Source organism: Geotrypetes seraphini, chromosome 6 (assembly GCF_902459505.1).
Source record: "Geotrypetes seraphini chromosome 6, aGeoSer1.1, whole genome shotgun sequence".
NCBI lineage: Eukaryota > Metazoa > Chordata > Amphibia > Gymnophiona > Dermophiidae > Geotrypetes > Geotrypetes seraphini.
The window spans coordinates 5,795,495-5,815,867 of record NC_047089.1 but is presented as its reverse complement, the minus strand read 5'-3'; the positions used below and the strand labels follow the sequence as shown (position 1 = coordinate 5,815,867).

General features: G+C 45.8%; 1 protein-coding gene across 4 annotated transcripts in view; it reads left to right on the top strand.

Moving 5' to 3' along the window:
- The window catches only part of NUMA1 (nuclear mitotic apparatus protein 1), a 271,890-nt gene extending 256,101 nt beyond the window's left edge, over positions 1–15,789 (top strand). For 3 of the 4 annotated variants that reach the window (XM_033949032.1, XM_033949035.1, XM_033949034.1), the window contains exon 26: positions 13,199–15,789. In XM_033949032.1, the coding sequence (XP_033804923.1) occupies positions 13,199–13,237 (39 nt within the window). In that variant the 3' untranslated portion in view covers positions 13,238–15,789. Of the gene's footprint in view, positions 1–9,830; positions 9,889–13,198 lie in introns of all 4 variants that reach the window. The other variant, XM_033949036.1, reaches the window with a different exon arrangement.
- Positions 15,790–20,373: the final 4,584 nt, after the last annotated feature.

Here is a 20,373-nt window from a genome sequence, read left to right as displayed (position 1 = left end):
TGAGCGGTGCCAACTTTGGGAGTCACACCTAGGCCCCCCCCCCCCCCAGGTCCTTGCTCCACCCTCCTCTCCCCTGGATTGAGGGTTCTTACTGCTCCTCTGTGTTTTTTTCTTCTTTCCCATTAAAAAAAAAACCTAGTGCAGAGAGGCCACTGTGCTGTTACTGGATAGAGCTTGGCCTTCTGTTACAGTCTGCAGCTACCGGCATTAACAATGGTGAACGCCGGGGTGAGTGCTGGGGTTTTTTTCTGATCGTTGGTGTTATTGGTTCTGCCAGGTTAGTCTCGGGGGTTCTTTGCCACGTGGTGATCGGTGGTTGTATTTTCATGGCGGCTGAGGCTGTTAGGCTGTTGAAAGGTGTTCCCACTGTGGGAAGTGGCGAATACCGTCGGACCTCTGTGCAACGGGGTGTGTGGACGCTGTGGGGGTTGATGTACAGATCACTCCTCCTGTGTCGGCTGTTTCCCGCGCTGGCGAAGTCGGCCCTGCGTCTCCCGCACTCACGGCTGCAGCCATTCCACTTCGGTGCACGTCAGCAGCCGCGCCAACTGTCAGCGATTTTGCTTCATCTTCTTCAGCTGCGGGTCCGATTTTGGGGCAGGAGTTGACCTTTTCCACCCAGGCTCATTTGACTCCAGTGGTTTTTTCTCCGGAGTTTGTGATGTTAATGCACAAGGCCTATTTAATGCAGTCCTCTCAGCCTGCTCAGCATCAGGCCAGTATGTTGGGCCAGGGGTTGGTCCTTCAGGCCAGTGGACCTCCTCTGGAGTCTCAGGCCGCTAAGAGGCACAGGGTGCAACCTATGGACGGGGGTACTCTTTTCTCCAACGACGCTTTCTCTTTATCTCGTCCGGATTCACTGGAAGACGGTGAGGTGGAAGATTTGGAGCTTGAGGATGCGCTGACGAGAGAGGTGGATGATCCTTACGCGCTTCGGCTTTTTCATAGAGAGGAATTGCCTTCCTTTATTACCAAGGTTCTACAGGGCCTTAATATCTCTCAGCAGGGTATACAGGCATCGGGTTCTGTTAATCCTCTTATGGCGGGCATGAAAAAGCCGGCTAAAGCGTTCCCGGTACACAAAGCAGTGCTTGAGCTTATTTCTGCCCAATGGGACACGCCGGAGACTGGTCTCCCGGTATCGAAGGCTATGCGCCACTTGTATCCTGTCTCTCAGGACGAACTAGACAGGTTTAGGAACCCCAGGGTGGACGCTTTGGTGGCCACGGTTACCAAGAAGACTACCTTGCCAGTCGAGGGAAGTATTGCCCTCAAAGACATAAAGGATAGAAAGATTGAATCTTCCCTTAAGCTGTCCTTTGAGGTGGCGCTAGTTACCTTACAGGCGGCGGTGTGCAGTTCCTATGCGGCACGGGCTTGCCTGCAATGGATTCAAGGTATGGCAGATAGGTGGATGGAGACCTGGGTTCCTGTACCATCTGACTTTCCAGATGTGGAAACGGGTCTGGCGTATATGGCGGACGCCCTCTGTGATATTATTCGAGCTTCGGCAAAACAAATGGTGCTCTCAGTGGTTTCTCGAAGATCCTTGTGGCTTCATCACTGGGCGGTGGATGCGGCTTCCAAGCTTAGACTTGTGCGGCTTCCTTTTAAGGGTCGTTTACTCTTCGGTGATTTAGAAAAATTGGTTAAGGATTTTGGGGATACCAAAACACAAAGGTTGCCGGAAGATAAACTTAAGACACCTTTGAGGGCGTTGTCTGCCAGAAATCATTTCCGGGATGTTAGGAGCTATAGACCTGGGAAACCAGCAACAATTGACTTTAAATCTTTTCGAAAAGAAATCAAAACTTTGCTATTCAAAAAATATATCCAGCCTTCTCAACTCTTCCTTCTTCTCCCCCCTTCCTTGCAATTCTCCCGTCGACCTCCTCCCCTAAAGGTATTCCACAAATTTCTACCTATCCTCTTTTATTCTAAAACCTCTCCTATGTATCCAATCGCTAATTTATAAATTCCTGGTAATGTCCAGTTATCTTTTAGGTCTCGTTACATCTATTCACTATTACTTGGACCAACATAAATCTGTCATATTCATCTCCCTAGATCTAGCAGCAGCATTTGACACAATTGACCATCATCTACTACTTCAACGACTCTTTTCCATCGGTATAAATGACCAAGTTCCTTGAATGGTTTCGATCGTATTTCACAGATAGATTTTCAACAGTGCATTTCAAAAATTCATTTTCAGAACCTTATCAAACCAATTTCGGAGTTCTGCAAGGTTCTATATTGTCTCCTTTACTGTTTAACATCTACTTGGCTCCTCTTTTAACTCTTTGTCAATCCATTGGGTTCACAGTATATGCTTATGCAGATGACTTCCAACTTCTGCACACAATTGATCCCACAAGTTCACACGACATTTCTAACATCAACCAAAAGCTAGCCAAAATCCACGATTGGCTAAATGTCAATAAGCTATCCCTAAGCATCAACAAAACCACTACTGTGCTTTTCTCAGGGAAAGAAGGGGTACAACTTATTGCCTCAGTCTTAATTGATAACAAGCCACTCAAACAAACTAACAACACTAAAATTCTGGGTGTGCTAATAGACAATAAACTTACGTTTCGACCGCACATCAGTGCATTTGTCAAAAATTGCTTCTATAAATTGAGGATGATACGATCACTAGTCCCCCTCCTTGATAAAAACTCCCTCAATATACTAGTTCATTCCCTAGTAATATCTAAATTAGATTATTGTAATTCTTTATTAAAAGGGGCATATTTAAAAGACATAAGGCGTCTTCAACTTATACAAAACACAGCAATAAAGATAATTTCAGGCTCAAAAAAATTTGATCATGTCACCCCATTACTGCAAAAAGCTCACTGGTTGACAGTTACATATAGGATTACATATAAAATAGCTCTTCTAGTCTTCAAGACTATACAAACCAACGCTCTGGCATTTATAGATAGGCTTTTGATTCCACAGAGCTCATCGAGAGTTCTTAGATCTACTTCACAGTTTACCCTTAATGTTCCTTCCTTGAAAATTATCAGAACACACCGTGCTTCTATTTTTTCTGTAACTGCTCCAATGACTTGGAATTCTCTTCCCTTATATATAAGACTCGAACAAGATTTGCAGAAATTTAAGAGTAGTTTAAAGTGCCTTCTTTTTAAAGAAGCCTTTAACTGAAAATACAATGTCCAACCAAGATGTAATACTTTACGATTTCAGCCATCTCCAAATTAAGATTTTTAATAGCTCTCTTATTTGACCCCCATCTCCGCCAGCAATCCTCTTCTTCCTACCTTCCTTATGTACTTCCCTTTTATGTACTTTTTCTTTAAAATTGTATTTCCTCCCCTCTTTCCTACTGTTTCCCGTGGCTTTAAAAAGCAAATACCCAAGTAGGTCTGGTAACGAATTATGTATATGTGATTTCTTTAAAATCATATTTTGACCTTTTGTACAACGCTTTGTAATTTGGTAAAGCGTTCAATCAAATAATATGAATAAACTTGATAAACTTGAAACTTGATAAACTTGATTATCTTCAAATGTAATCCACCTAGAACTGCAAGGTACATAAGAACATAAGAAGTTGCCTCCGCTGAGGCAGACCATAGGTCCATCCTGCCCAGCGGTCCGCTCCCGCGGCGGCCCATCAGGCCCATTGCCTGAGCAGTGGACTATATCTATCTATACCCCTCAATCCCTTTTTCTTCTAGGAATCTATCCAAACCTTCTTTGAAACCATTTAATGTGTTCCTGTCTACCACAGCCTCTGGAAGCGCGTTCCATGTATCCACCACCCTCTGAGTGAAGAAGAACTTCCTAGCGTTTGTTCTAAACCTGTCCCCTTTCAATTTCTCCGAGTGCCCCCTTGTACTTGTGTTGCCCCATAATTTGAAAAATCTGTCCCTGTCTACTTTTTCTATGCCCTTCAGGATCTTGAAGGTTTCTATCATGTCTCCTCTAAGTCTCCGCTTTTCCAGGGAGAAAAGGCCTAGCTGCTTTAATCTGTCGGTATATGGGAGATTTTCCATTCCCTTTATCAGTTTAGTCGCTCTTCTCTGTACTCCCTCAAGTACCGCCATGTCCTTCTTGAGGTACGGCGACCAGTACTGAACACAGTACTCCAGATGCGGCCGCACCATTGCACGATACAGCGGCATGATGACTTCCCTCGTCCTGGTCGTGATACCCTTCTTAATGATACCCAACATTCTGTTTGCTTTCCTTGAGGCCGTGGCGCACTGCGCCGATGCCTTCAGTATTGCGTCTACCATCACTCCCAGGTCTCTTTCCAGGTTACTGACCCCTAGTGGTGTTCCCCCCATTTTGTAAGTGAACATCGGGTTCTTTTTCCCCACGTGCATGACCTTGCATTTCCCTACGTTGAAGCTCATTTGCCATTTTTCGGCCCACTTTTCCAGCTGCATTAGATCCTTTCGGAGATCTTCGCAGTCTTCCCTCGTTTGAGCCCTGCTGTATAGTTTGGTGTCATCTGCAAATTTTATGACCTCACACTTGGTTCCCGCTTCTAGGTCGTTTATGGGTGCTTAGGGAGCTGAGTGATGTCTTGGCGGAGCCACTGTCCGCGCTCTTCAACCTCTCCCTTAGTACAGGCAGCGTCCCGTTGGACTGGAGAACGGCTAACGTCATTCCACTCCACAAGAAAGGCTCAAAGATGGAGACAGCAAACTACAGACCAGTGAGTCTAACATCGATAGTGAGCAAACTAATGGAAACTCTAATCAAACACCAATTAGATAAGATCCTGGATGAGGAGAATCTACGGGATCCCCGACAACATGGATTTACTAAGGGGAGATCCTGCCAATCCAACCTGATCAGCTTCTTTGACTGGGTGACGGTGAAGCTGGATATTGGGGAGTCCCTGGACATCGTGTACCTGGACTTTAGCAAAGCATTCGATAGCGTACCACACCGCAGGTTACTGAGCAAGATGAGTTCTATAGGATTAGGTAACACATTGACGAAATGGGTTGGGAGCTGGCTTGGAGGTAGGCTCCAAAGGGTGGTGGTGAACGGCACCCCCTCCGAAATGACGGAGGTGATTAGTGGAGTACCACAGGGCTCAGTCTTGGGCCCAATCCTATTCAACATCTTTATAAGAGACTTGGCAGAAGGGCTTCGAGGTAAAATAACATTATTCGCCGATGACGCCAAACTGAGTAATGTAGTGGGCAAATGCACAACAGACGAAAATTCAGTGCCCGACAACATGATGCACGACCTATTCCTACTGGAGCGATGGTCTAGGACATGGCAACTCAACTTCAATGCCAAAAAATGCAAAGTTATGCACCTGGGCAGCCAGAATCCATGCAAGTCTTATACCCTTAATGGCGAGATCCTAGCAAAAACGGTAGCAGAACGAGACTTGGGGGTAATCGTCAGTGAGGACATGAAGTCTGCCAATCAAGTGGAGCAGGCTTCGTCCAAGGCAAGACAAATCATGGGCTGCATACGAAGGGGTTTCGTCAGTCGTAAGGCGGAAGTCATTATGCCATTGTATAGATCCATGGTGAGGCCCCACCTGGAATACTGTGTGCAATTCTGGAGGCCGCATTATCGCAAGGATGTGCTGAGACTGGAGTCGGTGCAAGGAATGGCCACCCGGATGGTCTCGGGACTCAAGGATCTACCATACGAAAAACGGCTTGACAAATTACAGCTATACTCGCTCGAGGAGCGCAGAGAGAGGGGAGACATGATCGAGACGTTCAAGTATCTTACGGGCCGCATCGAGGCGGAGGAAGATATCTTCTTTTTCAAGGGTCCCACGACAACAAGAGGGCATCCGTTGAAAATCAGGGGCGGGAAACTACGAGGTGACACCAGGAAATTCTTTTTCACTGAAAGAGTGGTTGATCGCTGGAATAGTCTTCCACTACAGGTGATTGAGGCCAGCAGCGTGCCTGATTTTAAGGCAAAATGGGATCGGCACATGGGATCTATTCACAGGGCAAAGGTAGGGGAGGGACATTAAGGTGGGCAGACTAGATGGGCCGTGGGCCCTTATCTGCCGTCTATTTCTATGTTTCTATGTAGATATTGAACAGGAGCGGTCCCAGCACCGACTCCTGTGGAACTCCGCTCGTGACCCCTTTCCAGTCCGAGTAATGGCCCTTTACGCCAACCCTCTGTTTCCTGTTTGCCAGCCAGTTCTTGATCCATCGGTGGACCTCCCCTTGCACCCCGTGGTTCCATATCTTTTTGAGTAGTCTCTCGTGTGGTACCTTGTCGAAGGCTTTTTGGAAGTCGAGGTAAATGATATCTATAAATTCCCCTTTATCCACCTGGCTGTTCACCCCCTCGAAGAAGTGCAATAAGTTTGTGAGGCATGACCTACCCTTGTAGAAGCCATGCTGACTCGGTTTTAGCTGCCCATTGTTTTCGATGTGTTCACAGATGCTGTCCTTAATTAGTGCTTCCATCATCTTTCCCGGGACTGAGGTCAGGCTCACCGGCCTGTAGTTTCCCGGGTCGCCCCTTGAGCCCTTCTTGAAGATGGGCGTGACATTTGCTATTTTCCAGGCGGAATAGAAGTCACTAATGTAATGTAATATAAACCGTCCTTTCCCACCCTCTTCCAGTTCTTCCTATAATTCTAGGACTTGGTTTCCGCCTAAAAGTTCCTTTCGTCCTTCGGAGCCCCAACCTGCCCCACCAGTGCGAACCCCGGCCTTGCGTAATTCCCAATGACGAGAGGTCGGCTCCCTCCATCGTGACCATTGGGGGGCGTTTGTCTTCCGTTCTGGCGGAGTGGGCCCGGATCACGTCCAATCGGTGGGTTTTGGACATTATTCAAGACGGTTACAAGTTAGAATTTTCCTCTCCCGTTGCAGATTCTTTCGTGGTCTCCCTTGTACGGGGGCTGCCAAGAGAGATTTGGTGCAGTGCACTCTTTAAGTTCTTTTGGAGATTGGGGCAGTTATTCCTGTCCCTCCGGCAGAGAGGGGGCAGGGGAGGTATTCCATTTACTTCATTGTAACCAAAAAGGGGGGTTCGGACAGGCCTGTGTTGGATATCAAGAGTGTCAATCGCTTTCTGCGGGTCCGGCATTTCCGGATGGAAACGGTGAGGTCGGTCATTGCGGCGGTTCAGCCGGGGGAATTCCTGACGGAAAATTTGTCGGCAACCCAGAGGGTGATTTCTCTTCTTCAATCCTTGGGATGGGTGATCAACTTTCCGAAGAGCTCTCTTACTCCGTCCCAGTCATTGGAACATCTGGGGGTGCTGTTTCTTCCTTGCGACCGGGGAGAGAAGTTACGATCGCAGGTTCGCCTGCTTCTGCAGTCGCCCTCACCTGGAATACTGCGTCCAGCACTGGTCGCCGTACATGAAGAAGGACAAGGTACTACTCAAAAGGTTCCAGAGAAGAGTGACTAAAATGGTTAAGGGGCTGGAGGAGTTGCTGTACAGTGAGAGATTAGAGAAACTGGGCCACTTCTCCCTTGAAAAGAGGAGACTGAGATGGGATTTGATAGAAACATTCAAGATAATGAAGGGAATAGACTTAGTAGATAGAGACAGGTTGTTCACCCTCTCCAAGGTAGAGAGAACGAGAGGGCACTCTCTAAAATTAAAAGGGGATCGATTCCGTACAAACGTAAGGAAGTTCTTATTCACCCAGAGAGTGGTAGAAAATTGGAACGCTCTTCCAGAGGCTGTTATAGGGGAAAACACCCTCCAGAGATTCAAGTCAAAGTTAGACAAGTTCCTGCTGAACCAGAACGTACGCAGGTAAAGCTAGTCTCAGTTAGGATACTGGTCTTTGACCAAAGGGCCGCCACGTGACCACTGGTCTGACCCAGCAGCGACAATTCTTATGTACAATTCTGGCCACAGCTTGCGCCTGGTTAGAGTAAGATAATACTGAAAAAGTGCAGCAGATACCATTAACTATCTGGAAGGGCCTCAGTAATCGAGCCTACGCAAGTCATAGACTCTGACCATACAAGTCTGCGTATATATCCGGCTCTTAAGCTCTAATCATCGGCAGCCTTCCAGTCCCTAACCTCAATTAAAAGGATTTTAATTTTATTCCTAATTTTATTCCAAAGTCAGTTCCTTCTTGAGCATAGGTGATCATTGAGGGGAAGACTCAGAAAGAAGCAGCCAGAAGAATGAGAGATCCTTAACAAATGGTGACTGGCAAGTAACCAGCAGAGGGACTGGTAGGACCAGTGGCAACCTGCAGAGAGACTGGTAATGGTGCCAGAAGACTCAGGAGTCTGGTGAGAGTTGAAGAGGACCCGGTGGTGACCAGATAGACTGGTGGAAACTGGCATGAACTTTGGTGGCCAGATTAATCAGAGAAGTGTGTTCAGAAGAGCCTGGTTGTATTTAGAAAAGCCTGGTAGTGAAGTGTGTCCAGAAAAACCTGGTGGTGGAAGGGAAAATTGTAACCAGAGGGGCCTGGTGGTGCTGAAATGACAGGAGGTAACTGCTCAGCCCATCACAGTAATATCATGCTTGACTAACTGGCCCTGAAGCAGTGGGTTTAAATAAATTTCCACGAAACGTAGGCCTTGTTGGCATGGTCTGAAGCAGTTTGCTGGAGTGATTATTTTGAAAGCTAAGTAATTCTAATGGATATTGGATGTTTAAACTAAGTCTCCTATAAAGAAATAGTGCATCGTTTTATAGAACTGAGATGTTCAGAAAGCTGATTTTTTAGAATAAACCAAAGAAAAAATTTTTTAGAAATGACTTTGGAATAAAATTAGGAATAAAATTAAAATCCTTTTAATTGAGGTTAGGGACTGGAAGGCTGCCGATGATTAGAGCTTAAGAGCCGGATATATACGCAGACTTGTATGGTCAGAGTCTATGACTTGCGTAGGCTCGATTACTGAGGCCCTTCCAGATAGTTAATGGTATCTGCTGCACTTTTTCAGATTCTGTGGGAAAGTAGAGAGCCATATTATTGTTAGTATTTTTCCCACGAAGGGATTGAAATATAGAGTAAGATAATACACACACTTGGCGATCTGTAGTATTCCTCAGTTGTTGCTGAAGTAATAATTTGGGGTTAGCATAGCGCGCCCTTAAATAGGCTTTTTAAATGGTCCATTCAGGATAACCCCTGGCTCTAAATCTCTGGGACATTTTCTTGGCTTGAATTTTAAACTCTTCTGTAGTAGAGCAAATATGGCGAAACGACAGCCTGCACCTTCAGATCAGGGTCAGGAACTGTTCCCTTGGGATCTGGCTCACCCCAGGTTCTTCTGCTAGTCAGTTTCTGGAAAAACAGCATAGTTCCACTCAAGGAAGACACTGCCTGCATTTGGAAATAGGCTGTTTTGATGACAGAGCGGTGCTTTTTGAGCAGGCACTTCTGTTTGATTTGCCGCTTCGTGCAAGCCCAGTTCTTTTCCTTACAGCCAAACCTCCTAGTAGATCTTTTTGGCTGTGATTCCTACCTTTCCTTGACCTTTAGGGGGATTTTTTGGGAGGTGGGTCTCTCCAAGGGTCCCCTCCTTTGAGGGCTTTCTGTAGTCGTACATTTGGCCTTAATCTTAAGGGTCTCTGGAATTATGGATGGAGAAACAGGTAGAAAGTCAGTCCAATAGAAAGTGTAGTGGTGGTAAGGTAGACTATACAATGTGAATTCTGCCACATCTGATGCCGCAGGTACCCATTTCCTGTATCTTACTTTCTTCTTATCAGTAAGATGGGTATGTGCATTGGTAAGAATCGCCACACAGGCAGGTAGTTGTTTTAACATTGTTTTGGTTCAGAAAAAATTTGAACTTGGGAGTGGTGTCTGCATATGATTTGGTTTTGGGTTTTGACATTCGCTGTTTGCTCTTCAGATGTCCAACATCGATTGAATGCTGCTGGTAGCCTGGAGGATCAGGAAAACGTTTACAGGTCTATAGTGTAATTTACCAGAGTGCGGGCACTTTACGGTGGTGGAGCCCATGTTGCCAAAGGACTTTTTTTTTTAAATGCTGCAGAAATGAAGGTTAACAAAGACAAAAATAATGCGATAATTTTTTATTGGACTAACTTTAATACATTTCTTAATTAGCTTTCAAGCATTAATATTGCCTTCAGGTTAGAACAAAATCTCTGGGCTTGGAGGAGATATATAATAAAAAAAATTATTGCCACAAAATATAAGCAAATCATAAAAAGCATTCCCAATCATAAACTGAAGGTGAAAAGTGGGGAGAGTGTGAAAGCTGATGAATTATCAGAATTTGGCAGGTGGTATAATTTTATGACTCGTGAGTTAAAAAGTCCAGGTCTTCACTGACGCCTTTCTTATTGCTCCCAAGTGTATAACCATTTTAACATTACTACAGTGCAACCCCGCTGGGTTTACCAAAACACATGGTCAGACAGATCCAAACAGTATAAAATGCTGCAGCGAGGTTTTTGCTAGATAAATTGAGACAGACGAGTGCCACACTGCTACTAAGAGAGTTACATTGGCTCCCGATTGAGAGCAGGGTGAAATTCAAAATCTTTTTGCTTATGCACAAAACTGTTCACCTCTCAGAAACGCAATATCTAGTGGCCAGAGTACAAAACCATAAACCCCCTACACGCTCTGCGTTCGAGGCAAGAGTCCTTACTACAAATCCTGTCCTTCAAAGACATCAAATACAGAAGCACCAGGGCAAGAATGTTCTTGGTAATGGCCCCAACATGGTGGAATGCCCTACTGAAGGAATTAAGCTAGAAAAGGACACTGGGAAATTCATGAAAAGGTTAAAGACTATCCTTTTCTCAAACTACTATGAAGTAGATATGGAGAGGAAACTAGATTATAGCTAGTTGAAATGGCCAACCTCCTTAGGAGGTGTGTAAATATAGTATATTTAGCTGCAATAGTAAACCTAGTATTATATATGTATTTACAAGGGGATGATTGATTTGGTATAAACATGTGCATATAATAGTAACAATAAGTAGGATGTCAGTAACAATAAGTAGGATGATTATGGCATAATCATGCCGATATTAATAACTTTGTATAGTAACATCTCTACAAGAAGCCAGATTTTAAAAGGAAATGGAATACACATGTGGGATCTCTAGGGGGGTAAAAATGGAAATGGGATACACATGTGGGATCTCTAGGGGGGTAAATTCAAGGGGGTGGGGTCATTAGAGTGGACAGACTTGATGGGCTATGGCCCTTATCTGCCGTCATCTTCTATGTTTACAGATTTTACTGTCTGCTTTTGCATGTACTGGTTTCCCGAGGGCAGTCCTGCGGTAAGAGGGGGAGGGTCTGAAAACATTATGTAAATGAGACTTCCTGCAACATAACCCAGAAGATTGGAAGAGTAGATTCTTACCTTTGTTAATCTGTGCGTTTAGACTCATGGTCTATACAATTCTATTGCCTGTCACTTTCTGATGATTCATCAGCACCCCCACCCCCCATCTTTTTCACTCCATGCCATTGTTGAAATGCTTTTATAATGCATTTATATTTTAGGTTAGCAGCCTTTCCTCATTCTGTCCTGACCTGAGGAAGTAGAGTGTTTAGCTTCTGAAAGCTAAACCAATTTTAAAAAGATGGGGGATTTTGTTAACCTTTTGTTTTGTGCATTCATTTGGACTAACACAGCAATCACACTACTTTATTTGTTGATGGTGAGAGAGACATGCATGCAACCTCAAGAGATGAGCAAAGAAGCAAGATGTAACGTTTAAAAACACTTCTGGTTTCATCACACCAGGAACTAGTGTGGCATGCAGCAGCCCTGTCTAACTGAGGAAAATTATTCAAATAACAAGATAAATATATTTCACAAACTCACTATTTTAATTAAAAAAAAAAGAAGGGTGCTGCATAGTGCATGCTACAGTTTCTAAGAGTTGTAAAGGAAATGTATTCCTCTATTTCTCACTGTGATCAGCACTATCTGTTTTACCCAGGCTAGCTTATTCCAGAGAAGGAAAAGAGTTGTGAACATGGGAATGTTACCCTGTAATTAAAACTATCCATGAGCTAATCAGAAGTAGTAAGAGCCTTGAGACTATAAAAATACTGTATATACTCGAATATAAACAGATTTTGGGACCTAAAAATGGGGGTTTTGGTTTATATTCGGGTCCCGCACCCCTCCTGAACTTGTTGCAGGCCTCTGGTGGGCCTGCCGTGATAACCTGGTGGTCCAGTGGTGTCCGGGACAGAAGGGATCCCTCCTGTCCCGGCCAACTCTGCCAATTTTTTTTTTTTTTACTTCCCTCCATGTACCTTTTTGAATCCCTGGTGGTCCAATGGTGTACTGGGCAGGAGCGAGCTTTCTGCGCTTCTGCTCCGCGCTGAGCCCCTCCCTGCATGGCCGCCTCAAGTTCTCGCATCCCAGCAGTATGCAGGGCATGAGCAAGATTACCTCGCTCCTGCCCGGTGCTGAGCCATTTGCTGAATGGTTGCCCTGAGTTCTCGAAGGATTTGTGAGAACCCGCAGTAGTCATTCAGGAAGCGGCTCAGCACTGGACAGGAGCGAGGAAAGCTCGCTCATGCCCAGTACACTGCTGGGCCATGAAAACTCGAGGCAGCCATTCAGAGATGGGCTCAGCACATAAAGCTCGCTCCTGCCTGGTACACCGCTGGACCACCAGGAATTCAAAAAGGTACACGAGAGGCATTTTGGAAGGTTAAAAAAAAAAAATGTCGGACAGGAGGGGTCCCTCCTGTTTCAACCCACCAGGTCATATGGCAGGCCTGGTGGAGGCCTGCAGGACATTGAAAGAGATGGGGGACAGGGTACAAAGCAGGATGGGGGGCTGGGTGTAGCGCCAGGGAGAGAGGGAGGCTGGATGCAGAGCCTGACAGGGGAGGGGGCAGGGTACATGAATATTTGAGTCAACCTTTTTTCCTCCTTGTCTTATATGCGGATCGACTTATATTTGAGTATACTGTATACGGTAACTGCAGAGAGATGTTACTAATGGAGGGGAGAGGTTCCCCAAAATGTTTGGGAAAATTACTTGGTACATTTGGGGGCTCAATATTCGTTCCTTTCATGACTCTGCATAGCATTTGGGAGTGCTGTGCAGAATTAGGATGCATGTGGTAACTGGTTTCATAGCTTAGAAGATGAAGAGTATCATCAAATGGGGTAAAAGTGGAAAGGTTGAAAGATCTTCAGTAGAAAAGTCAGCCTTTTAATTCCCTGTCCACTGAGGCCATAATGCAGTGTTTTCTGTTTTGTAGGTTGTTGATCGCAAGCAATTGAAGAAAGTAAAATTTTAGAGACCTCCTTATTTCCTGGACAGCCTTCACTCACTCTCCTTTGCTTGTGTGTGCATCTGTATCTGCAGAGGAACAAAAGTTTTCCGCCATGTTCTGTTCAGTAGAAAAAAAGACCCTCACCGCCATCCTGTGCACTGAGCCATGGCACACCCTTCACTGAGCCTCCACCCCTCACCAACCAGAAAACATTGTGCTCTTTCTGAAACATCTGCACATCCACAGAAAAACTTTTCTGCTGCTGGTTCTGCAGTCCTAGAACTTTATAGCTGCCGGATGTTTCATTGTGCCTTAGTGTGATGGGTGATGGTCTCAGAGACGCTGATGCAAGAGCAGCTGTTCCAGTGAGGACCATGTGTGATGGAAAAACTGTAAACCAAGTCTGAAAGCTTTGGTAACAGATGAAGACTTAACCTTGAAAGGGGGAACTGGATTATCATAAGTTTGAGAAAACTCTGGTGGATTTTGATCCATATTAGGTTTTCGGCTTAAGCTGAGAAAGTTCTGAGTTTGTGGGAAGATTTTTATTGATTATAACCTTATCATAGATTTTGCTTTGCTTATGTTTTTTAAAGTCATTAACTGTTTTGAAAGTAGTTTTAATTCTTTTTGCTCTCCGTTCAGGTCTCCAGGCAGCACAGGGCATCAGCTAAGAGCAGTACAGAATTTCCTTCCAAATGTACTCTTTTCTGGAAGTCTCCGAGTCGATACCTTATTTGTTGAAATGTAATTGTTAAGAGGTTTCCAATACAAAACAGATGTGGTCCAGATTTCCAGTGCCTGTGTGTCTGGAATTTATACATATTGTAGGGTCCAGCAGACTATGGTTCTTAGGCTCTTACACTATCCAGCATTAATATGTCTAAAACATGCATTCTTTGTATATTGAATCTGCATGTCTGCCATAGTATCTGACAGATCTTCTTCCCTAAGACTTTCCCACCCGGGCTGTGCTCTCTGATGCATCGTTGGGACAAGGGGTAGAGGCGGCTCAAGTCTGGGCCTGGTTTTGAGGCTATTGTTGTGAATATTCATATAAGAGATGGAAGCAAATATACCTTTGTATTTGTTATGGAAATACTGAAAACCAGAGCTGTTTGCATCTCTCTGCCCTGGCTTTCTATATTACAGTTTGATAAGAGATGTTAAAGGCACTTTCTAGCGAAAGCAGGGAAGGTTTGAGGAAAATATTGTGCCCAAGAAGAGAAGTGGTGCTCCTCACATTGCTGACTCATCTCTAGTTACTGGTGCCAGTGTTTAATCCCAGAATGCAATAAAATTCTAGTTTATAAGCTTTTTTAAAACTCATTAATAGCACTCAAGAGTAAGAATGTAGGAACCATGTTGGATTTGGTTCAGCTGCTTCTGTTCTCTTCCTCTCCTAGTACTGAGTCTCACCTTTTAATCAGCAGTTTTTTCTTGCTTCTTTGTACTTCATCTTGGTGACAGCCAGAAGTGGGATGTGGTGCAATGAGCCTCTTCATTCTACCTAGGGATTTCCCCCTAATTGATATTCCTCTCTCCCTTCCCACATACTTGGACTGGTCGTGGCTGCGACAGTCCTGGGCTGTTGGGCCCCGAGTTCAAATACTATCATTCTTATGCAATGACTGACTTCCTCCTCATACCCAGCTGACATGATTTGGAGTTTAAACAGGGTCCTGCCACATGACACTGCATTTGCCACCCAAGCCACTGGATCAGCCCTAAAACACAATTTCAAGCATTTTGATGCAGGAAACAGTAATGATTCAAGCTGGACTTTGGAAACCTGTGGTTGCAGGGATTAAAAAAACCCTAAGTCTCAGCTTCCTCGTAGTTTGTGAAACGGCCAGACTGAGCTCTTTCTAACTTAAATCAGATCACACGCTTTCCCTTCACTTGTTTTAGTATTAACTTCTACCATCAACCACACCAAAAAAACCAACCCACACATGGGGGCAAATGAAGGATTTTTACTGCACATGACTTTTCATTCCAACAGCCACTGTCTTGGCTATTTTGCAGAGCTGCAGTTGTCTCCAGAAGTGTCTTATCCCAAGACTCTGCTTTTTTTCCTGGAAGAATTTTTTGTGCTTTTTAATTCAGTTTAAAGCGGTACTGGAAGTCATTAGCAAGCTTTGGGGGAATGCCAGCTCAGAATAAAAGCAAAGTGGAAGAGTATTCAAATTTAAAATGCCAAGCAGAGCTTCTGCTATAAAGGCACTCTGGTGGGTTGCTCTTTCTTAAAATTAAAAAAAAAAAGTATTTTGGTTTTTTAAAAGCTTTTGTGTGTATAGCTGTTTTGCTTTTCTTTGTCTGCCCTCCTTGACACTATAAGATATATACATATATAAATATATATAATAACGGTGATTCATTTGTATCTGCAATTTGTGAAGAGACTTTAGATCTCAACATGTGCTTCCCTTTGGTAAGGGTAGTCATTTTGAGATTTGACAATGACCCTTTACCAGCCTTTCCCTGTTAAAGGATGCTGACTTCTTCGGGACCTTCTGTATAGCTATGCTGCATTTTAATGTTACATAATAAAGTTATGAGACTTTTTTCCATGATTTTTAAGTGACATTTATCAGGTCTAGCTTGTTAGATTTATGAATTTAGGAAAAAAATTCAATTTTTTTTTTTATTCAAGCCTCTCCTTCAAGCAGACTGTTTTGCTTTCAGGGCTTCTGTTCTGGAACCTTACAGTGACTATGCATGATACATTTGCATACAAGCAGGATGAATCAGCCATGTGAATGGGGTTTCTGAGCATTTTATCTGGGTTGCAGCTTGAAGATAATTGCTTTAAAAGCATTTTTCAACAAGATTTGCCATTGAGAGAGAGGTTTTTGCCACCAATGAATTCCTGCAGTACTCCCTTTAAAATATATAATTTACTTCCCACCTCCTTGAATTCAGTTTGGCTGACAAATCAGTTTACAGCAGACAGTCAATGGCTTCAAAAGATGCATATGCATCTGGAATGTGTCAGCTATAGATGCCTGGGACCAGACCATGAGGATAGAACTTGTCCTTATTGTTTTCAGATGTCAGTTATTCAGGGTTCATTCTATGACAAGGCCTCTAGAATAAGAGGGTAAGCAGATGCTTATTTTGAGCCTAGTCTATAAAGAAAAGTAGGTAATTCAGAATATTCATAAATTATAGAATTCTGTAATTTACTGGTATGTTTGCATGTTTCGCACGTGTCCACATTTGCCTGCTTGCAAAGTAGGTGCTGTTAAAATACAGTGTGTACTTTTTTGCTAGCTAGTATTCTGTAAGAGGTTATTTGTGCATATAAGTGGCTAGTATAACTATCATTTGTTACGTCCCTTCTGGATTCAGTATGCTAGGTGTTCAATCCCTTCCCGCAATCCGGGAGTTTCAGAAATCCAAACACTTTTCTGAGCACATGCTCCTCCCACCTTAGAGAGAGAGTTTCAGTTTCTGCAAGCAATCTCTGCAGAAGTCTTTTGGATATGCTGTGCATCTTTTTCTTATTTTTTCGCTTAAAGCTCTTTTTTTTTTTTCAGTGGCTTAAGTGCCTTGAGACCTCCTGCTGGAGGAATGGATGCAGTCCCGCGGAGCTGGACTGCTGCTTCACAGAGAAGCTTCGGTGGATCTGTGGAGCAATCTTGCTTGTTCCAACCTTCTTAGATTTGGGGTCCAATCTCCTGGGAGTTCACTTGCCCTCTCACCCTGTTAAGGGTTTAAGTTCAAGCTGTATGCGTCCTGAGTAAAAATTTCCCTCTAGCTTTCAGGGCGCCGGCTGTGTTTCGCGTCTCCAATCATGTGGAGATGCAGGTTACAGTCAGTGTCCTTCTGACAGGTAATCCAAAGATCTTCAAGTGTGGTCATTTGGAGCAATTTCTGAGGCAGAAAATCCTTTATCCCAGGACAAGCAGGCAGGTATTCTCACTAGTGGGTGACATCACTAGTGGGTGATGTCATCCGACAGAGCCCCGATACGGACATCTTGAAAGCATGTCTTGCTTGAAGAAACTTAGAAGTTTCGAGATGCCCGCACCGCGCATGCGCCAGTGCCTTCCCGCCCGATGTACCGGGCGTGTCTCCTCAGTTCTTTTCTTTCCGCGGAGCTGAGAAGTTATCTTCAATCTGCGCTGACTGAATTTCAGTTTTTCTTTGCCTTCTTTGACCCGCGTTTTGGTTTATTTCTTTGAATTCACTTTACTTTACTTTATTTAAAAAAAAAAAAAAAAGTTCAAAATTATTTCTTCCGGCGGTTCGGCCGGCCCGGCCTCGTGGCTGCGGCCTACCTCTTTCGACATTGCAGCGTCGATTTTCCGGCCTATGTCACGGCCAATCACTGGTTTTAAAAAGTGCAGCAAGTGCCAGCGTGCGATTTTGTTGACGGACCCGCATCGACGCTGCCTTCAGTGTCTTGGTCCGGACCACGTTCCGAAATCGTGCAGGCCTTGTTCCACGCTCACTGCGCGCTCGTTTAAGCGGCGTTGCTTACTTTGGGAGTCGATGTTCAAGATGGAGACTGCCAAGGATCTGTCTGCTTCTACATCTGCTGAGGTTTCACCGATTCGCTCGAAACCTGCATCGACGACTTCCGCATCCGGCATCGTGAAGCCAGCATCGTTTACACCAGCTGCGGCTTCCAGTTCCGCTGCGGCGCCTGCCTCTGTCTCTTCGGTTCAGGTACCGCCTTCCACTGTCCCTCCCGTGGTCATCAAGGTGCCCAAAGCTACTAAGCAGAAGCACTTGGCCGCGAAGGAGCGCGAAGACCGTGCAGGAGGACCCCCTTTCGGTGCGGATCCCTCCATATCGGCTTCGCTTCGATCCCTGCTGGAAGCTCAGTTTGTCGAGCTTATGAAAACTATGGGACCCCGGCTTATCGCCAACATTCAGGGTGAAGTCCGAGCACCGGTCCCTGAGGGCGGTCCGCCCCCTCCCCCTCGCCGTTCGATCTCGCTGCTCGACGAGGGGGATCGGCGGAGGGCGGCGGATGCCTCCAGGAGGGCTTCCCTTCCTGATATGCCACCTTTAGAGCCCATTACTCCTCCAAGGCAACAGGGCGCTGGGACGGTCCCTGATATTCGGAGTCCTGGGCATACTGCATCGCAGGAAGAGTTCTTCCGCACTCCATACCAGACTTGGGTGGCGCTGCGTGAGTCCGCATCCTTGCCACCTCTGCGATCCACCGCTTCGAGCCCCATCCATTCCTTAGAGGCTTCGGGGGATCGTGCGATGCACAGAAGTTCTCGCTCCCCATCCCGGCACTGGGAGGGGCATCGTTCTCGACATTCATCTCGACACTCCTCACGTCATTCGGAAGTGTCCCCACAGAAAAAGATGCAACGTTTGGGATACTCATCGTCCGATGTTTCCCAACCGGAGGGACCAGAGTATGAGGAACCATCTACCTCTTATTCTCCATGCCGGTCTCAGCTCTCCCTAGACCCGGAGGCTTCCACTTCGTCTAGTCCGTCTCGACGGCCGGCCTTGGCGGACCAATTGTCTTTCTCATCTTTTCTCCGACAGATGGCGGATGACTTAGATGTGACTTTGGATACTGGATCTAAATATTCTAAAGAGTATTTGGATACGATGCATTTGCCTCACCCTCCGGCGGAGACTCTTTGGCTTCCTTTGCATAAATTGCTGGACCAGACTTTCATGCGCTGTTTTGAGACACCGTATTCTATCCCTGCGGTTCCCAGCAAGCTGGATGCTCGATACCGCATCGTTCACCACAAGGGGTTTGAGGGAGCTCAACTTTCTCATCAGTCTCTGCTGGTCGAGTCTTCTCTCAAGCGTTCTCACCCTTCCCAGGTCTACGCTTCTGTGCCTCCGGGCAGGGAGGGGAGAACGATGGACAAGTTTGGTAGACGAGTTTACCAAAATTCGATGATGGCGACTCGAGTACTCAATTACAATTTCTTCTTCTCTTCTTATTTGGATTTCTTCTTGCCGGTCCTCCGCAAGTTCGTCCCTTTCATCGATGCTGAAGCTCGTTTCCAGTTTGAGGAGGTGGTGGCAACCCTGTCCCAGTTGCGGCTGCAGCTGATGCAATCCTCCTACGATGCCTTCGAGCTCTCGGCACGTGCTGCGGCCTGCTCAGTCGCCATGCGTCGCCTGGCCTGGCTTCGCACTATTGATATGGATCCGAACCTCCAAGACAGATTGGCTAATGTGCCTTGTGCGGGAGCGGATCTATTCGATGAGTCTATCGAGACTGTCACTAAAAAGCTTTCGGACCACGAGAAGTCTTTTCAATCCATTCTGCGTCCTAAGCCTAAGCCTCAACAGTCTCGTCCATCTAGACCGCCTCAAATCTACCAGAGGCGTTATCAACCAAGACAGGCTCCCCTAGCGAGACAGCCTGCGAAGAGACAGCCTCCACAGAAGTCTCAGCAGAAGCCTCAGATGCCGGCTGCACCCAAGGCCACTCAGCCCTTTTGACTCTCTTCCAGGGAGCATAACCGACGTTCTGTCTTCCCTTGTTTTTCCCATCGGGGGTCGACTCCACCATTTTTATCATCAATGGGAGTCGATCACCTCGGACCTTTGGGTCCTTACCATCGTAAGAGAGGGATACTCTCTTCATTTCCAACGGGTCCCCCCGGACCACCCTCCAAGAGAGTATCCTTCCAACTCGATGCAGACCGCTCTTCTTCTACAGGAGGCACAGGCTCTGCTTCGGCTTCGAGCCGTCGAGCCAGTGCCAGTAGATCAGCAAAACCGGGGGTTCTACTCCCGGTATTTCTTGGTTCCGAAGAAGACGGGCGATCTGCGTCCCATTTTGGACCTTCGAGTCCTCAACAAGTTTTTGGTCAAGGAGCGGTTCCGCATGCTGACCCTTGCCTCTCTCTACCCCCTACTCGAGCAGAACGATTGGTTATGCTCTCTGGACCTCAAGGAGGCCTACACTCACATCCCGATTCATCCGGCCTCCCGCAAGTTCCTCAGATTTCGGATGGGACATCTACATCTGCAGTATCGAGTGCTTCCATTTGGCCTTTCCTCTTCGCCCAGAGTCTTCACGAAGTGTCTGGTGGTGGTGGCCGCTGCACTCCGGAACATGGGTCTTCAGGTGTTTCCATACCTCGACGACTGGCTCATCAAGGCCCCGTCGGCCTCAGAGGTCATTTCGGCGACCTTGACCACGATTTGTTTTCTGC